General features: G+C 35.3%; 1 protein-coding gene across 4 annotated transcripts in view; it reads left to right on the forward strand.

Annotated features, from left to right (window-relative positions):
• CERKL (CERK like autophagy regulator) overlaps positions 1-24,899 on the forward strand; it is a 49,827-nt gene that overhangs the window by 16,113 nt on the left and 8,815 nt on the right. For 3 of the 4 annotated variants that reach the window (XM_086898546.1, XM_086898548.1, XM_023930905.2), the window contains exons 2-5: positions 4,962-5,204; positions 11,650-11,781; positions 16,739-16,802; positions 19,405-19,547. In XM_086898546.1, coding sequence (XP_086754672.1) covers positions 4,962-5,204; positions 11,650-11,781; positions 16,739-16,802; positions 19,405-19,547 — 582 coding nt within the window. Of the gene's footprint in view, positions 1-4,764; positions 4,824-4,961; positions 5,205-11,649; positions 11,782-16,738; positions 16,803-19,404; positions 19,548-24,899 lie in introns of all 4 variants that reach the window. The other variant, XM_086898547.1, reaches the window with a different exon arrangement.

The raw sequence follows: 24,899 nt of genomic DNA on the forward strand, positions 1-24,899 counted from the left end.
TGCCCTGAAGGAATACAGCTGCTGCTGCAAGTGAATAGCTGCCATTAAAAGGTGAAGTGAGTAGTTGCACCCTGCTTTTTCTCTCCAGCTCTGCAGAAACTGAGCTGCATCTCTTCAGTCCCATGAAATACTTTCTGAGTTCCTTGCCACTCCCAAGCAGGTCATTGCACACAGTGTGAGAAACGTGTTTCTAGATTAGGGACTTGCTTGTGTTAACTTCTCCTGTAACACCTTTTAAAAGGACTACAGTAATGTAAAACTAATCTTCAGACAAAAACCAGCACCTCCCCAACCTGGCCCTGGCTGTACCACCTTGTCCTCAGCTTACTGTGTGATACTTTTAGCAAGCAGAAACTGGAATTTTGCTTTCTCTGTTTGCAGAAGAGTGTAAGAGGCATAGCATCAAATTTTGGCAGAAGTATTGCATGACCTATCTTTTTGAAATAAGATATCATTCAAAATTCATATGTTTTGAAATAGCTTTTCTGTCTCATGTTTAGAGTACTTAAATAAGCGCTAAATAGCCAGAAAGGCCTTACAGTTTTTCTTGGCTTTTCTGGCAAGGATGATTGTGTCTGCTTTTCTCACTGCCAGCGAGAGTCAAGTCAGCTTGATCAATAAGTAGCTGAAAACTGTAGAGGTTTTATGAATCAGGTGCATGCTGCTTACTGTGCTTTTCTGATTTACAGTGGGGGAAAAATGGGCTTAGTAACTGATGGGCTAATAGGTGCTGGTTTATATGCATTAGACATTATATTAAGTATTCCTAAACATAGATTTATAGACATACTGTCAACACTAATCTAATTTTTAATTATATTTATTTTATTTTTGGGTTTGTATTAATATAGTTATGTTTTATTGTATGTCCTGAATGGTTATTTGAAAGTAGTGTTCATACAGTGTAGGATGATCTGTGATCAATTTTATAATAAATAAGTGTTGTATAATAAAACACTTCTTTAAGAATTACTGATCACTGTATTTTCTTTGGTATGGTCTTGATGATTTTTTTAAAATTCCAAATTATTTCTGTTAAGTTACACTGCACTGAGATATTTCCATCAACTATTAAGGAAGTAGCTTTGAGAATAGAGTGGGGCAGAGAGCCTAAAATGTGTAAAAGATCTATTTACTCATTATAGTCAGGAGGGCTAGGTATCTTGCCGAAGGTCATAGGAAGCATTTGTGACCAAGGGAGTATAACACTCTTTGCTTTGTGTCCGATTCTTGTACCTGAATTACAGTGACATTTCATGAGTGTTTTCTGATAGTTTCCATGTACTCCAGATATTTGTTATGGAAATCAAGTCCTTAAGTACCACTTCTAGATTTTGGGCCTCTGTAGTAAGATAGCAGTCCAAAAAGTGGTTCCTTATTGAATATTGGTGTTTATATTTAAATACGACATTTTCTTTACAAATGTTCTATTGTTCAGTAGTACTGCTTTTTTCCCTTTGTGAATATTTTCATCACTTTTGCTGTAAAGTAGTCTTTTTGTTTAAAGCCTAGTTTAACATCCTTGACTAATTAAAATTTGGTTTACTATTTACAATTAAACCCTATTTGAGTGTATTAGTTCCTCATCTTTTGATTTAGCTCAGTATGGTTGATGCAGACATGGTTTTTTGTTAAATAAGAGATTTGACTACCATGAATAGGAAAAATGTAGGATAGGCTCATTGCTTGAAATTAGTGAGATGATAAATAGGGGCATAAAACTTCCTAGAAATTCATCTATCCAGGCAGATTTTTCTTTTTTTCATGCTGTATTTGGAAAAAAAAAAAGTGGACATGTGCAGAAACTGTGAGTACAATTAGCGTCAAGCAGATAAATCCAGCTCTAATCCTGTTTACGCTCTACATCAGACAGATGTGCTGAGATTGATTTAGACAAGCCCTTGGCTTATAGTTACTTTTTTTTAAGTGCCATATATTCTGGTTTTGTTAGATCTTTTCTAAACGTTAAGTGCTGTTAGTTTTGCTCTTCCCTTAACGCCTGTAACCTACTTTATACAGGTCCCCTCTCTGCTTTCATGATGACAGGGCAGCCTGGTAGAAGAGATTATCTTTATTCCTTGTAATTAAATTGACTTTTTTTTTTCAGAAGGTACAACAATGGGAAGTGGGTACTGAATAAAATAAATAGCATGATATCTAATAGATGTGTACTTAAATCTCTTGCAAGAACAGATGGTACCCAATATCTTTCTAAGTAATGTGAGAGGACAGTTAATGTCCTGAAACTGCTTGCAATAACCCATATGATACTAACAAGCTAATACGACTTTCAAAGTTTAAAAAAGTGTTTAATCCAATATATACTTTATTATGAAAGTAAGGTTGATTGTTATGTCATTCTAGAAATATTTTATAAATACAGCTCATGACTTAAATTTTCTTTATCTGAGTTGTTTCATAAAATTGTACTGCATTTGTGATGGTCTTACTTTCAGTAAGTGGAGAAAATGAGAATTCTTGCTTATGTTTGGGATTTTATGCAGATTTCTTTGCAGCTTTAGTAAAAGTGGGTTGTCTTAATCCTACTAGCTAGTTCAACATACTCTCTAGAAATTAAAACTCGAGGATGATGGTTTTTTCCAATTCAGCATTCCTAGAGTTTATATCCTTTAACAGAATGCATCTAGAAATGTGTTCCTGTAAAACAAATAAAGTCAGATAGTGGTTTTCAAAGTTTAGTACTGCCTAGTAAGAATGTTTTATTTTAAATATCAAAAGTTTTGATATGCATCTGAGCAACATAAGAATCTGATAAATATAGAGTAAGAGGAAGATGCACAAGCAAGTAAATAACTGGCTGAAATAGTAATGAAAAGAAAATTCAGACCTTACCTGGCTTAAGACTAAGTGTCATTTTATGAAAGCTAGTGGGGAATTAAAAGTGTTTTATCATACTTCCATTTTCCTTGACTTGTGCAGGATAAATAGGCTAATGTTAATAACTTTTATGTGGTGCACATTCATAACATTGGCGTAATAGAGTTCATGATACCCACTGCAAAACTAAGAGTTAAATCCAAAATATGATTTATTTTAAAGTATGATTTGTTTAAAAGTATTTAAAAAGCAAGCCCACTTAGAATATTTATATTGGTCTGGGGAGATGAATATTGCAGGTCAGTTATTGCTGTAGAATGGTTGTGGTTATATTTCATGTGTCTCTGTTCACTCCTTTTCCAAAAACATTGAGGTTGTGTGCTGGCATTTTCAGTCTACTGTATGTCTGACAGTGAAGCTGTGTGAAAAAAACACAAGCAGACCCCTCAAAAATTCTGTTTTAAAAATGAAAACAAGTCTTTAGGTATTAAACTATGTAGTTCTAGGTAATTTAGGACATCACCACTCAGTTTTTAATTTCAGATCTACAAAGACTATTTACCCTTAATTGTTTTAGAAGAGCAGTACAAAGTTTGACAAAAATATTTTCTGTGTACTTCTGAAAAAATGCACTACAGACAATTTCCTGTGTACTATCTCAGTACACACCAACATTTACTTGTCACAGTATTCCTGTGAAGAGTAGAATAATTTCAGTCCAATTTTACAGCTTAGTAGCTGATTTATGGAGATACTAAGATGATAAAATACAACAAGTTGGGAAAAATATGTAGGAAGTATAACAAGGTCATGCTTCTATTTGTTGCAGATTATTTGGTATAGAACAGGAAAAAGTATAAAACAGGAGAAGTCATCCAGTGTTCCTGGACAGAGAGAGGATCACTGTGTAGTCTCCCAGAAATGATGTTGAGAAATACCAGTATCTAATTGTTACAAGAATTGACAAAGTCATCTTTTTCCTGTCCTGTCCTGAGTTTCTGAAACCCTCAGCTTCATGTGGTGTAATGAAGTAGGGGATGCTGTCCATCTTTCCCTGGATGACAATTAAAATAGGTTTTCCCAACACTCCAGTACAGCATGTATCAACCAACATTCATCAAACAGAAACTGCTACAGTTTTCACTACTGAGAAACCAGTTGACTGAGTTGTTGCTAGTTTTGGGGAAGTTTTCTGGTTTCTAACATTTCTTGCCTTGGGCTGCAAAGGAGCCTTTATTGGTGCGCTGTATCAGATCTGTTGCAATTACAAAGAAAGCAGGGAAATTTCTTTCTCTGTCCAAAGAATCTGATACCTACAAGGAACGGTGACGTTTTTCCTTCATTTTGAGATTTTGACTGTTTTTGAGGAATTGGAATGCAGGTCAAGAGAGCAGAAAAGGGAGAAGCCTGTACCATAGTGCCTCAGTTGATACATCTCCAAGTGGTAGCATCTGCAGCCGCAGCATCCATGTAAATAACAGCCCCAAGATAACAAAACCTTCCCTTAGCCTAACACAGATCTCCCCTGGGATGAGGACTGTCACAAGAACTTTTTTGAAATTATTTTTTTTTTCCTTCTAAACTGAATTCATAAATCAAAAATGAAAGCAAAGATGGGTAACACAGTTTTGATTTATTTGTCTATTTTTGCTTAACTGTTTTCCGATAAGTTTCAGATGTAAACAAAAAAGGCAATGGTTGTATCAAATGAAAAAATATAGTGAGCATATAATCACCTTGGGTCATAGCACACTTTCTGATCTATGATTTACAAGTATGACTGCTATGATTTAGGTGAATAGAGTAAAGAATTTGCTTTTTGAATGTGAATTCAAAAAGTGTTTCTTAGAGTATGAAATTTTATTAATTTTTTTGAACACCAGAAAGCTGAGTAAATAAGATCTTTGAAATTGTTCTGTTGTACAGCTGGATACGTAACAAACTTGGTGAAATAAAAGACCAGTGATTGAAGGAAATGATATGCCGTAAGTTTCAATGCAAGCATGAGGAGATGCAAGAAGTGAACCTAGAGATGAAGCCCTAACAATACCTTTTGCTGCTACTCCCAATCACATTATGTAATGTAATGCTTTTCATTTTATTTTTTTTTTTTCCCCTTACAGGTGATTCCAGTGTGGCTTTACAAGTTCAAGAGGAGATTATTGAAATGAAAGATGTATTTTCAGTAAAACTGAAACGTCGTCGTTTTGCAGGGCAGAAAAAAGGTGGTACTTTGTTGGGTATCACAATTTTTAAATGCTTGAATAAAGAAGAGAATAAGCTTACAGACTGTGCTATCCATTTAAATAACTTGAGTGAAGATCATTGTCAGTTATGGTTTAGACATCTGAAGGAAATTTTGAATGGTAAGCATCTAATTGAGGTTGATGTAATATTTATTTCTAATGGCAATACGTGAAGCTGAGTGAAGCTTAGAAACATCTTGCCTGTGAAAATTAAGACACAGATATGAATCTTATTTCTGGCAAATGTTTACTAATGAAGTTTTTACATGGTCAAGTGTAAAATCTAGGAAAGTGACAATAACTGACTAATGTATCTGTAAAAATGAAACAAATTGATGTTATTTTTGAAGAGTTTTGGAAGCTACTGAAAATAAGTGGTTTTCTTTATTCTGACTGAAGAGTCTTCTGGGAAATCTATTTCTGAAAGAAATAACATATTTTGTTGATATTTTCACTTGAAATTGCATCACACCTGATGGTACTAAGTAGCTGCACTTCTAGGAGCTCTTCAGGAAATTTCTGGCGATGGTTTGGGAAATCCAACTTGAGGCCTTCATATTCTTTAGGAGACTAATGGGAGAGATATTTCTCATCTTCATAAATTCACAGGTGGCAGTGCTCTTAAGATTTCTGTAGGATTCTTGTTGCATAATTTGATACAACATTTATTGACAGTTGTGATGGGATGCAATTCTTTAGTTTAAAAATATCTTTCTGTGTTTGCCGAGGCTAATGCCAGTTTCAGGATGCTTTGTTTAAGCAGTTGTAGGGTTGGTTGGGTGATTGGTTGTTTGGGATTTTTTTTATTTTATGGAAGCTCTATCAAAATTACGAAAAAAATATTCACCATATAGGGAAAAGAGCCCCACAAGAAATCTAAGGTTTTCTCAGTAGTTTGTATTTGAAAGGCACAGAATGTAGCCAAATTTTGATTTAAATAACCAAAACAACATCCCTTCCCCAATCCCAGACTCTGATTTAACTCCAAAGGCTGCCTCTGTTTACAGTTTATAGCAAATTAGTTCTTCTGTTTATTACAGAAGGAAAGCAGTCTATCTTTTGACACACTATTAGAACTCCAGCTGAATTGTTAAGACTGAGCCAGATTATGGAATTCAAATCTTGTACATCTATAGTGTTTATAACCACAGTTCGAATAATAATTTATAGTGCACTTCTACTAAAGTTTCACAAGAAGATATTAAAGAAACAACATGAGTTATTAATGGTGTGTTCTTGCATTGTTTGTTTACAATATGCTTTGGACTTTCCCACTGAAGATGTGCATTAAAAAGTGCTTTCCCTTTTCCCCTTTTGAAAGATTTTATCATGAGATATCTCAATCTGCAGAAGTGCCAGGATTCCTGTAGATCTCCAGCTACCCATAAAGGCGAGGACATTTGCATAAGGAGCAAATGTCTATTTTGTTCCTAGATTACTCTCCATCTATCAGGAGCAGTCATACCATATGTTCACAGAAAAAAAAAGCTGCAGTTTCTCTAGCTCAGGTTGCCTTGACCTCGAGGTGCAGTCTCTGTTTTATAGCTTTGTAATTGGAAGCCACCTGAACCTGAAAAAAAGTGTTCTGTGCCATACTCTTTCACGTTCTTTCTTCAGTCTTTCTCTAGAAGCTCAGACCTTGTACAGATTTTTTTTTTTGGATCTCTGATCAGTACATTTTTTCTTCTTGCTTTCTACTTCAGGAATAAGCAGGACTCAGAGAGATAAAAATAACCAAATAAAAACCTCATCATACCAGTTGCTAATGTGTATATTCTAAGTCTGAACTAAAAGTATACAATGCAGTTGAGTTCTCTTGATTTCTTGGTGGCTGATATTTCTGTGTGAAAGAGTATTTTCGTAGTTTTTGCTGCGGCCTTTTTATTTTTTTTGTAAAAGTGCTGGAGTCGTTGTTAATGAGCTCATATTGGCTACTTCTGGTTTTATCCTTCTGAAACAGTAAAAATTACTTCCCCACCCTCCCTCCTCTCCCAGTCTGTCTGATCACAAAGTAATTTTTCATTAACTGCTGCATTATTGACTTGAAGGTTTTTTTTTATTGTTTCTGGGCTGGATCAAATTAAAAGAAGGTGATTTATCAAAGTAGAACATAAATATCTGTAACTATATATATTAGGTCAATAATATTTAGACATTCTGACAAATGGGAGTATATGTTACTGACAGGTGTGTTTCCTCTGCAGATAAATGCTTGTTTACCTTATTCTTTGACAAGTTTTCAGGTTTTTATGCATATATTAATTAAGGAACAACAATAGCGAGTCTATTGGTGATAATATGAGCCAAAGTTTATCTGGAGGTTTCTAATGAAGATTTTATTTTTTTCTGAAGTTTCATGAACAGTTTCCTTTTTAAAGTGTGATCAGTGTCTGGCATGAATTTTTCATACATGGGTTTTTCCCTGTTCATTTTTATTATCTGCACAGTAAGTGTCCTTTGTTGCTTTGACTTTGTGTTCAGAGTACTTCAATTTAAAGTTTCACCGGGCTGTAATCTTTTATGAAGCCTGTTATCATGTAAGTGAGCGCACACATATACAAGTGTTTTGAATTTAGTTACTGTGACTGCTATTATGGTTCTTTCTGAGTGTGTGTGACAGGATAGCAAAATATATGTACCACCATCTTCCCATATTTAAGTAAGTTCTTATTTTCTGCCTGCTGTTGCTGCTGTTCCAGTGCATGCCAGCTGGATATGAAGAGCTTGCTCACTGATAGAACGTTCCTGAAATCTGATCTGTCCATCACATGTTTGTTAAACTGCTCTAAGATAACCACTGCCATCTTCAAACACCTCTGGAGCCTTGGCTCTGGACTGGCTCCTGGAAGGCCCCAAAGGGCAGCTTAGACGGGGTGCAGTGTGCTGTTATCTCGTGTCAGCCCTGGTGCACACCCCACTCTCAGTGATTCCCATTCATACATCACAACTTTTTGTACAGGATTTACGGGCATGGTACGTGGGAACACACCATGTCAGTAGAATTCACTGTTTCATCTAAAATCCTCTGCACATGCAAATACACAGTCGTTCCTAAAGGGTTGAGGCAGGCTCAAAAATGAGAGAAAATGTACAGTTGTCAATGCCTATCCACTTTTTCTAACAAGATAAGACTTACTAACAGTTGATTTGAAAAAGCTTTACTTAGAAACTCTGTAAACTAACAAAAGACAGTAAATGTGGTTAAGAATAAATGATAAAGTAGCAAAAAAGTACAAAGTGCATTTTATTTTTATCTACTGTTTCATAGTATCTATCACACAAGGATTTGATATAAAAGCCTGAAACTTCATGCATGAAGTTTTAATTAAACCATTAATGTTAAACATTAACTGAGGTTAGTTAATATTAACAGTGGTGTCTCCATAGTTACATTAACAACTCTGTCTCATATTGTTGGTTTTTCTCATGTATAATATTTCTAATGCTGTAGAAAGTATTTATAAATGTAGGTGGTAATGACATGATTCCAGGCTCTTAACTTTTGTAACATAAACCCGTTTTCCTACGGCCGGGGCCTGAAAGCAGCACAGATGTATGTCTGAGCACAGCGTCTCTGCTGCCCTAGGAGCCTTTGTTTTCTGAACACCCTGATTGACCCACCACCCTTCATGGTTCACTGATTCACTTGATAGATCAAGTTTAAACTAGTGCATATTAGCACATTTGTTAGTACTAGGGGAACAGTTGGCCTTCCTGCTTTAGGCTGCTGGCTCGTTTCAAATGGAGCGGCCACGGAAAACAATAACAGAATACCAGTTAGGAGAGCCCCAAAAGGCTGGCAGGCTGGGATCAGTTGCACACAGTAGTCAATGACATTGATTCATTCATATAGATGTTGTTTAAAGACAATTAAAAGATTATTATTTAAAAACGCTGTAAAGAAGCTTCACAGTTATATTGCGTGAACGTTTAATCTTTGGCAGTTACAGGATATGCTTTCATTAAACTCAGTTATTTGGTGTGTTTTAACGTGTCCAGTGCACACCAGGAAGGATAAAGCAATACATTTTCTCATGATCATCCTTTCACGTCAGTTAGCAATTATTTGGCACAAACAAAATCAGTAGTGTACCATCTCTGCTCAAATGCCTTGTCTGTGAAAAATATTTCTGTCAATGTAATATTTTAGCTCTCTAAAAAAGTAAATTGATACTCAAATAGTCATAAAGAGAATATTTTAATACTTTGATCCTATGAATTTATTTGGTTCTTGAAAATCTTGCTAGCATTTATGTATTAACTCTGATATACTTTTCAGCAATAGCCCAATATACATAATCATAAATACAGTTTCTGGTTTAGAATGTTTTAATGAATTAATTTTTCTTTAAAAATTAATTTCAACAATTTCCTCAAAAATCTAGGATTTTTTTCCACCACCAACTGGAAAGTCTATTTTCTTTTGCCTCCGTATGATTTGTTTTGAAACTTTATATTGCTACCTAGGGTTAAATTTTTATATCTCATATGCAAAAACACTGAGGTGAGGTAGTGATGTTTGCTTTTATCCCTTCAGTTTTCTCCCGGTGTCTGTTTCACAGAACCGTAACTTGCTCTGTCTGCGTAACAGAATATTTGACACTTCATCTGCTTTCTCTACTTCTACAAAATGTACTTTCCTATAAGTCTTCCATTTAATTTTTACCGATGCTTTAGGCAAATGATAAAGTCACAGAAATTATTTTTTTGGTCTTAATATTTTTATAACTTCTAAGAGACTGCAACAATACCAGTTAATAGATTTCAATTAAGATGTTATTATAATGTCTTTATGATGATGATGATTTATATGTATTAATAGTCTTTGGGAGAAATAAATGCTTTTTGTTTAGTCTTCCTTGTTTGTGTTATAGTTCCTGTAATAAGAAATTCCACTGCAGTACATACCTGCAGTGCTTCTTTTTGTTTCCAGAGAATCAAGAAGAATTTAGGTTGGAATGGACCTCTGGAGATTATCCATTCTAGCTTCCTGCTCAGGGCAGGTGAGCTTCTAATAAAAGATCAGGTTGCTAAGAGCCACGTCCAGATAAGTTTTGAAAATCTCTGTGGATAGTCAGTGTCACCCATGGCTTAACTGCCCTCCTTGTGAAGGGGGTTTTCTTTATTTCCCACTGGAATATTCCTTGTGCCACTTGTGTCCATTGCTAATTTGCTGCTCAATGACTTGGCACTCTGTGTAACATTTTGACATAAATATGGTTATGCATTTTTTTGTGTATGATTTTGAGGTTATAGCAGCAAACTGTTCCAATAATTTCCTTCAGGAGCTTTAAGAAATCTTCTAAATTTTCTGACACAAACTGGATAAAGAGCTAGTTTTCTTTTCAAGATTGTTTGATGTGTTTAAATGAAAAAATAATCTCTGTGACTTTTATAACTATGTTTTGATCTTAAGGAATACTTTCCTCTTTAATGCAGAAATAGTATTTAGCTATAATTTCTTTGAGTAATTGTTCCTATTCAGTTGTTGAGGTAGACTGAGTGGAATGAGCTGCAGGAAGTCCCTGCTGACACTCTGAAGGTACATGTGGCTGTAAAAATGAAAGTAATCTTCTTCTTCCCTTTCATGGGGAAGGGAAATAGGCTTTCATTCTTGGCTCCTTTTGGAGTTGTGGGCCACTACTAATATTTTTCTTGTGTGTTGAAAACAGTACACTTGCCAGATATTCTGGCTTTTATTTGGCTAAGAAAGTAATAGTCTACCCTGTTACTAAAACAAAAAATAGAATTGTTCAAATCAAGTACTTAAATAAATACCAGAAGAAGAGCAGGTATTGCACACTACTGCTTGCTGCTTGTAGCAAAGCAGCCTCACTGAACCATGGCAGTTGTAGGAATTCTAGGAAAGGGAATTTGAAAAGTAATGTTATTGGTGTTTGGTATGAGTTATTTACTCTTCAGCAAAATGCTGGGTTTCAAATAATAAAATTACTTCATGGAGTCAATGTTCAAGACTGTGCATAGCAGTATTTCTCGGTGTTATTTCCTTGGAGTTTGTTACTCCAAAGACCTTAATGAACAATAATTCTCCGATTTCCAAATGACACTGCCAATTTTGTATTTCTGTATATTTTTGGACTTCTTCCACAATGAGGAAATTTCCTTCGGACTGTTTGATTTGCACTCTAAGAAAAGAAAAGTGTTGGATTATGGCGTCAGTTTTTTTGGGTGTTACTTTTGTATACTGCTGGGAGTGAGTCATAGTAAATTCCAGCAAAGATACGTTTTTATGTTTGGGTTTATTTTCTTTTTTGGTGCTCAAACTTCCCACTCACCCTGCTCCTGAATCAGGCTTTAGCTAGGCTGTGACACATGCACTTTTTTTTCTGGTTCCTACAACTGTTTATTACCTGTACACACAAAATTAATCAATACTGTAATTTAAAGATAAGTAGTGCACATGCAAGAAGAAATTGAGACTTTTTTTAGACTGTAGTTTACTTACCCTGTCAAAGTATTGTAATGATTCCAATATTAGAAAACCATTTAAGCTGTAAAAGTAGTCGGGTTGCATGTAATCTTAAATATTTTGTTTTCCTTTTAGGCTTTCAAAACAGACCTAAGTCCTTGAAAGTGTTTGTTAATCCAAGCAGCCACAAAAGAGAAGCCACTCAGATTTATTATGAAAAGGTTGCACCTCTTTTTAAACTTGCTGACATAAAAACTGATGTCACAGGTAAGTTGCTTCAGAAGTAAAGCTTAATCCTTTGTGAAAATAACAGTTAAGCATGTGAGACAATTTGAATTTACTGCTTATCCTTATTGCCTTTGACTGCATGTACTGCATTTGGAACTCTAGTTAATACAACACAATATATATTTATTTTGTCAAAAAGTGATTTGGTAATTCTGTTATTGATTCAGTATTTTTCACCTATAGCAATCAATACTAGTAAACCTAGTCTTCTTCCTATGTCTCTTGTAATTGACTTGAAAAGTTATCAGTCTCAGCTTAAACAAATTATAAGAGGTCTCATCTTGCAGTTGTTCCTTAAGTTTCTTATGAAATGATGACTAGTTCAGGTTGCAGGCCAAAAATTACTCTGATAAAATCTGATTTAGCCATGAGAATATACCAATGCAATAATGGTAGATGAAAATTATCTTGCTAATTTTATTCCCTGTATCCATGTCTTTTTTTTAATTATTTAGCCCACAATTTAAAGTAAAATCAGTTGAAGATTAAAGACCCATTACAATAAATGTGAAAAAGACTGTCTGTATTAGAATTCTGTAGCAATAATTTCTCAACTACCCTGAATTGAGAGGGAATGCCAGCAGCTTGATATAAATTTTAATTCTCACAGACATATTTTTCCACCTGGAAGGCATGGATCATAATGTGAACAGACTAATAATGCTGTCATATTAAAAATTGAACTTAGCCTTGTTTGGTCACAATTTAAAAAAATAGTTTTAGTACAAGTTGTGACTATAATGTGTAGAGGTTTCAAAAACATTTTTACTAGTGGAATAGAAACAGTTTTAAGTTTATTTTTAAATTATTTTTCTTTGAAATTTTAGTAGGAAACTTCCGAGTTGAGCCAGAAAAATATTTAATGGCCTATCCTTTAATTAAAGTTATCTTGGCAATGTTGAAATACTGCTGTGCTTATTAGCTGCCTAACACTCCTCCTACAGGCAAAATGAGAAAACTACATTGCAGTTTTCAATGCTAGTAGAGAACTAAATAACTAAGAATGTTTAAAAAAAAAAGCAGAGGGTGGTGGTGGGTGCTGACTAAAAGTCCTGTTCACTGGTACCCTATTCCAATAAAACTAAGTGCTTTCTTTCAAGTAAATTGAACTGGGCTTTTTCCTCCCATAATTGTTTTGAATTTTGTGAAACTGGAGTGTGCATCTTGCTGTCCCTGCTGTTTTGGAACATGGCCAATATTTACATAACTGGTGGCGTACAAAGGTGTATTAGGTACTGAAATTGTGAAGGCTTTTGTACAATTTTTTCCCTGAAGACAGTTTACATTTCGACTCTTCCACATGCACATATTTAAAATTCATTGAATGTGAAGTTAAAATTGGTTGAGTACAAAAATTTTATACCAATTTTGAACCTCTGAAGTGGCTTCTAGTGCATATAAAATAAAAGAAGAATTCAAGGTTATTAAAAGTACTTCAGAACATCAAAGATTGACAGTGGAGTGCTGAAAGACAGCTCTCCTCAGCCAGTCTTGTACACTGCTAGCTGTTGCTTCCTCTCTGATCAGGCTTTCCAGATCTTATTCTTCATTGTAGCTTCTCTTGGAATAAAATTCTTATGTGTTAAGAAGTTTGTGGTGGAAATATTCTCACCTACCCAAGGACATATAGCAATCTAAAAGACATGAATGTAAATAAGTGAGTGCTGAAGTAACATCTACTTTTTCAAATTATTTTAAAATTTTTTCAAGTTTTCTTTTTTTTTTTTTTTTCCCCAAATGGCTTTGTGTGCTACACTTTAATAATTTCAGTAAAAATAACCAAAGGTATTACAGAGTGGATTGTGTTTTGCTGGGTTTTTGGGTTATTTTTGTTGTGCTCAGTAAGCAAATCTCTGAAGTACCTAGAGCACTAGGAAGTGTGAATTAGCAAATTTAGACTGAAGCAGTACTTCTAGCTGTAGCTCAGGTGAAACAAAATTTAAACTCTGGCCTATTTAAAGAATTGGGAGATTATTTTTTGCTGCAGCTGGGATGTGGCTGCTAGGATAAGAACAGTGACTCTTCCAAAAATTGAGTTCAAAAAAGCCCAATCCCACTGTTGAGATAGTTGCAAGTACTGGCAGATTGTGATAATTGGAGCTAGTATTTTAGAAATACATAAAGTCTTACAAAATCTTACACATATTTAAAGAAAAATAAATAAAGGAAACACAGACAGAATCCAATCTTGTCTCACTTCTCTTCCTCGTTTTGACTCTTACTTCCATTTATGCACACTTACAACCTGGACAGTTAGACAAAAATAACTTCTGTTCCCAATCTCCTATTTTTAGGGCAGAACCACAAAAGAAAGGAATATTTGAGAGTTGGACAAATAGCATTGGTTTAAACTTACCACATGATAAATACCAACAGATAATTGGTGTTGATGCTGGATGAAAAAAAGCCGTTTTCAGTAACAGTCCCACTGATTTTAGTCTGTGCCATGGGTGCCAGTATATTTAGGTGTCACATGAAAGCATCCCCTATTCTGAAGTGTTGACCTAACTGTATATTGCTTTTTCTGTGTGTAGAGGCCAAGTCCTTGGTTCTTGTTTGCTGTGTGAAGAGAATGTTAAAGTGTTTTTGGAGTATGTGTGACTCTGGTCAAATGAGGTGCACTCTTGGTGTCCTTCTTTCAGAATGCTGTTATCTGACACTTAGGAACAAAACATTCTATTATGCATTATTATTATGCATTAGAAATGGTAAAAAAATAATGAAATAATATTTTTGTGATAATAATTTTGACAAATACGAGATCTGGATCCTTCTCAAACAATGAAAGAAGCTTTCTGCCTATTAGCAAAATACACTGAGTAGGTTTTTTTCCTGTTTGTTTGTTTTTCCCCCTGAACTGGAACAGTGCCAAATATTCAAACACTTAGCTTTTTTTCCAGATATCAGAATGATTTATACATGCCCCTCTGGAGATTGTCAAGCCTGCAGAAAACTTTTTAGACATTGTCTTTTTACGTCTGTGTTGGATTTTTCTAGGGGTTTTTTTCTACTTGAATGTTTCTCTACATGTTCTCACAAAGTTTTTCCTGAAGACCTAATTTTTTCAGTGCCTTTTTGTTATTATGTGTCAAAATAGATCCTCTGTCATTCTCTCATCAAATTTTAAATTTCTAGGAATTCCCCAATCTCAAGCCTTGAACAGTTCTTCTACATAATTTCCAAACTTAAGCTATTAGATGTAAAGAGGATGGATTTGCTCTCAATCTAACTAACATCAGTCATTTTTACTGGGTTTGTTGATTTCTCTCTAGACATGAGCCCTCTTTATTTCCATGTCCTTGTTCTTTGAGTGAATTAATTCTGTAACAGTAAGCATAACTTACATTACATTAGGAAAGCACTGAGCATGTTCTCTGTTACAAAATAAATCTTATTTACTGTTCCATTTTAATTAGACTGTACTCATAACATTCTAAATGTCATCGTGTTCATTTAAAAAGGCATGTAACCTGGTAACCAACTCTGTTTTCATGGGAAGAGTTTCTTTCACAGCTAAGCAATGGTAAGATATTTGAACCTTTCTGCATTTTTGCATGATGCACTCTTTTATTGGTCACTTTTCACACAGCCTACAGATATTGATAAAAGCACTGTTCCCATTGGTAATGCAAATGTGGTGGCTTAAATAATGTGCTTTGATGTTCCAGAGAGGCCCTGCATGGAAGTAAATTCTGTAAATAATTCCTAAAAGTTATTATAGTGATAGGTGTTTCTGCAACAAAATGATAAATCTCTGCCTTCCAATCAAAACAACTCTAGTTTTTTAATTAAGGATCTTCTAAACACCAAGCACTAAAACTTTGCTGGTACTGATTGGGGAATTGTGAAGTTATAGGCAGTATAAACAGTTTTTTAGTGTAAAGTGTAAAAATTGTGTCACTTTTGATTTTGTTTTCCTTCTTATATTTTAGGAGAAAAGATACATACATTCACTATATCCACACACATACTCGTGTGTGTGTGTGTATAGGGAGAGATAGAGGTATTTTTAGTTCTTGTAAGCAGCCTTTGAATAGTCTGTAGAAATACTGTTGGAACAGGTACAGCTATGGAATGATTGTTTTAGACACCAAGACTAATAATTTTAGCAATGTTTAGGAACACTAGAGAAAAGCCTTGAACTATGTGAGCACCAGGGACAGACAAGCATGAAAGATTAATGTAATTTTGCATATAATGATGCACATTCTTACACAAAAAATCCATCTGCAAGTGTCATGTCAGTCAGCAAAAATCTTTGATGGGTGGCTGCAGCTGGGCTGTCTCTTCTGGCAAAGCTGCCCTAGAAAATGCTAAATGTAGTTATGATGCTTCGTGCCATCTGTAGTATGCCAGTTTATCCTGTCTTCACTGGCATTTACAGTACTATATAGGGTATCAGCAAACACAGAGACATCGATGTGGAGTGACAGATTCATTTCCTCCAGAGGCTATGAACTCTGGTGTATACTTGTGCCACCTTCCTCTGTGTGTTATATGCTGTTGTCACTGGTATTTGGCTTCATTTCATACTTCTGCCTTTAACTCCTCTTATTTTTAATTTAGCAATTTGCATATCCTAACACAAAGGCAATTAAATTTGATTGATCCTGAAGTTATTCAGTCTTAACTGAGGATGTGCTTATTTTCCTGAAGTTTTCCAAATGTGTCAGTGCTAAAACTTGCATTTTGATGCAACAAACATCTTCTTAAATTCTCTGAATTTAAATGCATGAAATAGCCACGTATCTGATAACTGCTGAAATTTAATGTTTGGCCTGTCCACTAGCATAACTGTAAAATATAACTTCTCATACTTTTAATGCTTTAATGACTTAAAAGAAACCTCTGAATTGAATTACTCTGTGTTCCTTATGTTGGATGGACAAAATAATTTAAAATCATCTAATCTGCTGACATTTGATGTTTTCCACAGTAACTGAATATGAAGGACATGCTCTCTCAGTACTGAAAGAATGTGAGCTGCAGGCATTTGATGGGTAAGTTGGTTAGTGACTATGAATATTAGTGAACCTCATCATGTTGTTTTTTATTTGTATTCCAGTCAAAATTATGCTAGTGGGTATTTCATGAGTTACTCTGCTTCTCATATATATGAAACTTGACAAATTAATTTCTCATTAAATTCATTGGTATTTATTAATTACTGACAATAGAAATGTATCTTGGATTCATATATAATGGTAAATAAACATAAAGCTTTCTGAAATATGCTTCATGAGGGTTTCAGTCTCTGTATTTGTAAGAATACAAAGATAAAGAAGAAAGAGCCTGGACTGTATCTTCTTTCACAAATATCTTCTACACTGAGTCATATTTAAATTGTTTCATCTTTGATCTTTGGGTAGACTGAGAACTTCCCCTGTAAGGCTTTCTCCAGTAGCCAGATCTAAGCTGGAAGAATATAACCCTTTTGAAAGACTATAGACATGTGTCTTTTATACTGTACCTTTTTTGCTGTCTAAATTTTTTAGACACACAAAAATGTAGAAATGCCAAGACAATGGGGTTATTTTTTAATTCATTGCAGTATGTAAAAAATATAGCAACACACAATTTCTGGACTTGCTTTTCTCTCTAGGAGAGTTATGGTTCCTTTCATGTTAACTGCTTATGAAGTAAACTGAAGCTTATGATTTGCAGTAGTAAACTGGAAATTTATGTCTCAGTGCTCTCTGCAAGTAACACTCCTGTGTGTTAATTCTTTGTCAAAGCTGTTTGTATTTATAATTTCTGTTTTCCTCAGTTACTATTTTATTTCGAAAGACCACATGTCTTACACACACTACCTTCCTTGCTATCCACTTTTTTTAAGGGATACTGAAAATTGAGGCACTTTGTCAATTTGGCTTTTCCCCCCTGACTTATGGCTGAGCTTTGGTGACAAAAAGAGAGACTGCATTTGTGATGCTGCCATCTCAGCTGGGTTTTCCTATTTGTACAGAGACAGAAACAGACAATGCCCATGCATACATATATTTCTTCCCTAGTCAGGAGTTTAAAGTATCAAGGATATTTAGAGTAGCCTGGGTTAGTCAGTCCTTAGTGAATAGTTGATTAAGAAAAGTTGCATCTGATGGTTAAATACATGTTTCTTTCTCTCAGAAGCCTTCTTCAAGGTTTAAGTAAAATTTGTTTGCTCAAGACTTTCTACTCCTTATGCATAGCAGGTTCTCACTGATTAGCATTGCAATCCCAGGTGCCTGGTGGTATCTCTATTTCTAGCCGAAAAGGCAACTCTTGATTAATGCTAAAATAATAGAAATCAAAATTAGCAGCATTTTCATGTTATTCCTTGGACTCTATCTACACAGCCCTCCAAAATCAGAGGAAAATATATCTGTTTTCAAAAGTTTTAAAAGCCAGAAGACTTTTGTCTTCTGGGTATACAGTTTTTCAGACTTCAAAGATTAACTGGTTTTACAACTGTGACAGAGAATTTTAAACCTGGGAATAAACAAAAAATGAGTCAAAAGAAAGGCGATGACTCCTGAGTGCAAGCAGGAATAAAATGTACTTCAAACTTTTATATTCTATTATTCAAACTGTATATTGTGTTTTTTTATTTAATGTGGCAGTGTTTAGCTAGATAAACAATCCTAAAAATTAGAGATTAAAAATCAGCTTGGAAATAATAATAGAAACTGAAGAAAAATGTTAAAGGAGATGAGGTAATTGAATTTAAACATTTGATAACACTAATAACATAATGAGTTTTTTCTTATGAAGATCTGACCAGTTTTACCTGGTTGAATGATTAGACATAGTTTCACAACTACATTCATACAGATATATGGAAAGGATATAATTTAGGTGAATTCCTCACAAAGGAACTACGACTCTTCTGTCATAAATGCTTGGAATGTATCATTAGTATTCTTATCATTAAAATATGTTTACTAGTTTGGAGAATCACTATAATATGTACTTAAATAAAGAAAAACAAGGAAAAAAAAAAAAGGTTTGCTGTAACAGAGCTTTTACAGACAAATGCATTCCTCTCTATTGCCACAGCAGGTGGGAGTTTAATTACGTGCTCCAGAAGCAGTGATTAAGTACCTTTGTGCAAAGGATTGCTGGCACTAGGATTTTATATCTTGCTAAATCCCTCAACTGCCTGCATATTGTATGAAAATAGCTGTTTTCAAGTGTTTTTTTATTTTATTGTAATATTTGTTGAGTTTTTATTATAAGGGCAATTAAAAGGCATTGGAATGTTTGTATGGGTCAGCACTGAAAGATGTAAAGAGCTTTTCCACTGAGGCACTTATAAACATGTGTTTGATTCTTCCATCTGATCAGTTTATGTGCATGATGTGTGGTAAGGTAAGAAAAACTTTGTAGGTTTTTAAGTATATTTACTCCTACTCAGACAGAAAGCAGAAGTAAGAATGCTTAAGGAGCATTCAGGAAACATTTACTGATCTGACAGTGAAGCCTAAGCTTGTTGTTAAAGAAAAAATATTTTTTAGCTTTTTGAAATATCATTGTATATACAGTGTGGGGTAGCTGCCTTCCACTTGTTTGTTCAGCTGTGAAAGAGTTTGTTTTGAAGTGTTTGGCATTTTTGTTTTGTAATAGGGTGGTTTGTGTTGGTGGAGATGGATCTGTCAGTGAAGTTGCTCATGGGCTACTACTCAGAGCCCAGATGGATGCTGGGAAAGACACGGACTATGTATCAAAGCCTGTCAGAGCACCAGTTCCTCTTGGAGTAATACCAGCAGGTGAGAATGGAAGGTACTGTTACATTTTGTTAGTCACCTGTTTTAAGTCCCTCTGGCATGTTTTACAGTTTTGGCTACTAAAAGCAGTTCTTGATGCTAAAGCTTCAGTTATGTAAGGAAGCTATTGAATAAATGTCCTAAATTAGCGATTTATATTGATTACAAATGACTTGATTTGAAATTGTAATGATAATTTGAAGTAATGGCACAGATGAGCTCTTTGCCTGAAGGAAGGGGCTGAGAAAGAATAAAACTAAAATAATTTTCAGCTGATCCATACAAGGTCAAGTTTCACCCTTATTTCCTGACAGAAATTATACCAAATGAAAGCTTAATTTTTTAGCTTTTCCTTTCTTGCATTTCCAGTTTTCTTAGCAGAATTCTCAGCTGGATTCATGTTTAGGGTCTATTTTAAAATGGTGTCCCAGAAATACATTGTGGGCATTATATTAAAAAAAAATATATATATTGTGCACAAAAACTTCTTTCTTTCTTATTTTGTTTTAGAGACATGAAAGTCTGTCTCTCTTAAAAAATCATCCTGCTCTTTTATTAACTTTTATCTTGTGGTGTGGTTTTGTTTATGCTGCGGGAGTTTGTGTGTCCCTCTCTTCAGTTTTTGTATGTGCCCTCCTTGGAGTGCAGTTTTGCCCAGCAGGAAGGTCTTTAGTGAGAGCTGCTGTGGTTTAACCCCAGCCAGCAGCCCAGCCCCACACACTGCCCCACCAGTGGGATCAGGGAGAGCATCAGAAGGGTAAAAACTGGAAAACTCTTGGGTTGAGATGAGGACAGTTTCATTAAAAAGAGCAAGAGCTGTGTGCACCAGCAATGCAAAACAAGGAATTAATTCCTGCTTCCCATGGGCAGACAGGTGTTCAGCCATCTCCAGGTGAGCAGGACCCATCACACATAACAGTGTCTTGGGAAGACAAATGCCATCACTTCAAATGTCCCATTTTATGTCCCCTTCCCCCATTTTATATACTGAGCATGGCGTCATATGATCTGGAATATCCCTTTGGTCAGCTGGGCTCACCTGCCCTGGCTGTGTCTCCTCCCACCCTCCTGTGCACCCCCAGCTTCCTCACCAGCATGGCTGTGTGAAAAGGAAAAAGGTCTTGGCCCTGTGTAAACTCTGCTCAGCAACAAAAACATCTCTGTATCATCAACCTTGTGTTCTGCACAAATCCAAAACACAGCCCCATAGTAGCCACTGGCAAGAAACTACCTCAGCAAAACCAGCACAAATTAGTACAGTCAGGGTTGATTCTGGACTAGTATATGAATCACTTATCTTGAAAAGAAGAGAGGTATTTTTGCATGAACACTACTCTCTGGTGTGGATGTTTGCTAAGGCTAGTTGACATAGTTTCTCAGATGTTTTTAACTGGTAAGGAAAAAAATTTCTACAGCCAGTAAAAACAGCAAATCACTGTTGTTAGTTTTCTCAAAAAAAAAAAAAAGAGCACCTCACTTTGAACTGAACAAGCAGATTTTTAAATGCTTTGATTTGGTTTGCACATATAAAAGGAGCATTAGTTGCTTGTTTAGGAGCAAGATTGCATTAGCTTTTTCTCGGGTTAAGAAACCCTTGGTAAATGAGACAGCAGTATCAAAGACATATAAAAGTAGTGAATTTGAATACAGAAGTTGGGTCACCAGTTACCAGCTCAGTTACTCTGAATATTTCGATGGTGCTGAGACAGAATCTCTCCAGCACCTGAGTCCATGTTGTGTGATGGTTGCTGTGCCTCACCATCGGTGCTTACTCTCCTCAGTTTAACACATATATGTCATGAGCTGAAAGGACTTGTAAACTCAAAAGAATTCCGTACAGTTTCTTACACAGAATGACATAGATTTTGTAAAAGAGGATCAGAACAGTTTATAAAATGATACTGTGAGAAACTTCTAGTAGGTTCTTAAAAATAATCTGTTGTTTATTTGATTTCCATATTCCTGATAGTCCATGAAGTAGTCACTTAGGAAACAGGTAAATATGATACTTGTCATGAGGATGCAACTCTGGTCAGTTAACTTTTTTTTTCCCCACCAGAAATCCATTGTACAAAATTATTAGGATTTTCCAGGCAAGTAGAAACAGCAGCTGAATTACAGGATAGTATTATGTGGGTGGCTTAAAATCTGGTTTTAGCCTCTATAATAAGTACTTAAAGACAGCATTTTGAACTTTCAGTCATCCTGATGGGAAGGAGATGCTCTTGAAATAATTTACCTCCTGAAGAGAGAGGTCCAGAGGGGAGTATGTTTTTACTGAAATACTCTACTGAGCTGCCTTATTGTGGTCCAAATCAAATGGATGGGATGTGGGGAAGCCTGCAGTTGTACTGCTGGCCATTAGCAAGAGTGTTTGTTGCTATGGGAACTACTGCTAAGAAACTGTACCGAGGGGGAAGCAGAGAAAGGGGAGGGGGAACTGTGGAAGGACATTAAAAAAGCTCTCCAGTTGTTACAGAACAAGAGACAATCTATATTTGATACCTGTGAACCTTTTGGTCCAAAGTGGTTAATTTAAATAAATTCATGATTCCAAATTAATTCAGAAAATAAAATATTACTGAGGGACTGTTAATTTCTCTGATATTTCAGGCAAAGAACCAAAATGTTGGTGCAGTTTTCATCAGAATTTTAGCTATGCTTGACTAGGAAGTCATTACATCACATTTATCTGTTTGGATGGGGGAGACATTAACAGCCTTATGAATATTCATGTCATCTGGTTAATTAAGTTAATTGTATTGCAGAAGTGCTTGCACTTCCAAGGACAATTTTTTTCTCTACAATTTCTGTTTGGTACCCATCAGTCATGCTTTACATGACCTGCAGATACTCTGTTCTCACGCTTTTGCACTTTTGGTGGGAAGGAGGTGGTAGGAAGTTGTTTGTAATGTCAGGAAAATGGGTTGATATTTTGAACAGAATTACATTGTTGGAATAATAAAATCTTCTTTGTTTCTGTAAAAAACATGCTGATGATGGAGATACCGGAGTTGTACGGTTGAAACCTTTTCAGATTAAATTGAGTAGTTGAAGTGAAATTTAAAAATGTGACTTACTAATGTGTGAGCAGTGCAGGTCATGAGCACCAAAGGTTTTTAGTCTCTGAAGTGATATGATATTGTTCAGGGGAACGGTTATTATTGCTGAATAATATCTCGAGCTTTCATAGGGGTAAAGAGATTACTTGGAAGTATGAATAATGACATTAAAACCATTATTGAATCACCATTTAAATCAGAAAGGCTTGTATCATTATTTTTGTGTAACTTTTATAGTTTCTGCTTGGTTTATGGGCTGCATGTTTTGGGTTTGCCTGTTTGTTTTGGTTTGGGTTATTTTGTCTGGCATCCTGCTTGTATAGGAATTAGTTAATGAGGCACATTGTTGGGACCAAACATGCTGATATGCATGTAGTGGGTGGAGTTTTTAGAGAATATGATGGTGCTTGCTCCCACAAAACTGTGCTTGGTCTAGTTCTTTGACTCTTAGAAGGGTGGATGTGGTACTTTTGTTTTTGAACAGGGAACTTGCTTTATCTTCCTCAGAGTACTGAAAGGGTGGGATTTTGCCTTGTTTACTTCTGCAAATGTTAATGAGCTCCAAAGATTTAAGAGAAGGATGCAATTACTTGTGCCTAGCCTGTTTAGTAGGAATGAGATTTAAGTCTCATTAAAGTCAGTTTGAAGATTGGTACCGACTTCAGCTGTGGTCGTTTGGTATCTTGTTGCCATTTGCATTGATAAATTACTCTCAAATCAGGATTGAAGCTTAAACTCATACCAAGCTTGATCTTCCAAACTGTATTCCGCCTTGTGCTCTTTTATTAGCTTGATCTTCAGTGAGAAGTGAATTTTTTTTTTTTTTTTTAGAATAACAACTGCTCTATTTTGACATACAGGAAGTGAGCATGATTTGCCTGACTTGTAATGACCTGCTGCTTGTATGTGTGATTTCCTTTGTTTTGGAGACATACCCGTAACAGTTGATAAGAGCTGTGTAATTCTGATTGAAGGAAATATTAGAGTAGTTTTGAGTTACATCTTCAGCTACCTTTATTGGCAAAGTTCGATCTGGAAGTTAAATCCATGAAGCCATTCAAACATGAAATAATATTGGGCATATACTTGTAGTATTCTGTGAAGAATTGCTTTTTAGGTCAAATGTAGGGGTTTTTGTAGTTTTTGGGTATCTGTTACCTTCAGGGATGTTCCTCACTTGCTTCATGTAGCAGGAACTCAGAGCTTCTCTCTCATATGTTATGGCAGCTTCCCATGAAGTTCCAAATTAATTTCAGAGGCTAAGGTGCTCTAAGGACTTAACAGTTCTGTGAGATTCTCAGTTATACTAAATTATTTTATTTGGAGAAATTATTGAAAAAAATCAAAGATATATTCCTGAATAAGAATGGCATGATGCCTTTAGAACTTTGTAATTATGTTCAGCAGTCTTTGCAAATTCAGTATTTTTCTTTATACCCTGCATGTCATCAAAGCAGAATTTGGGGATAAACAAAATTTTTCAATCTGGTAGATGGTGCTTTAAAAGTGCTTATTTAAATATTGAGTGCTGTTGTTTGACATGCGATAGTCTTTCCCTTTCCTCTCTTCTTTCCCCTGCTTTAGAAAGACAAATAATTCTTCCATAAAACTTAGGGCAAATTTAACATCCAGAATTGTCTGTTGTTGCTGTAGCTTATTAAATAATTCAAACAAGAAAACAATTTAAAAATCTATGTGAGCTCATTTGTATATGGGAATGTTTGGTTCTAAACGGTTCTTTTGTAATTTTTGTTCTTTTAATTAAACTGTAATTGAATTATTTATCCCTTGATCAGTGATACAAAGAAGTCAATATTCTGCCTGTTTGGTGGCAGGCCTTTATTTTTCTAGGTGAATTCTTTTGCTCTGCTGCTTGGCTAAGTAATGCCAGAAATGAGAAAAATCAATCTGATTTTTTTTTTTTTTAAACAATACCCATTTAGGAAAGACACAACTGCTCCTTCTTCATGATTTTAAAAATAAATTTATATTAAAAAGTCAGCTGATGCACAGTATTTTATGTCCTAGGCATTAGAGGAGAAGGGCAAAATTTACATATGTAGCTCCATGTTTCTTGCACAGGTAAAGTGCCTTGACATATCAATCACCACCAGTCATGGGCCTTCAGAGCTCTGCTGCTTTCTTTTACAAACTGACAGCTGGTTTTCCACTCCTGATTTACTCACTCCCTTGTTTCAAAATCTGCTCTTCTCTTCTCTCTTGTGGCTGGTAGATCTATTGGCTGCCAGTGTCCAGGCAGTGACAAATAAAAGTGAGATGATCAGTTTTGGTG

This window comes from Cyanistes caeruleus, chromosome 7 (genome assembly GCF_971803275.1).
Source record: "Cyanistes caeruleus chromosome 7, bCyaCae1.hap1.1, whole genome shotgun sequence".
Classification (NCBI taxonomy): Eukaryota; Metazoa; Chordata; class Aves; order Passeriformes; family Paridae; genus Cyanistes; species Cyanistes caeruleus.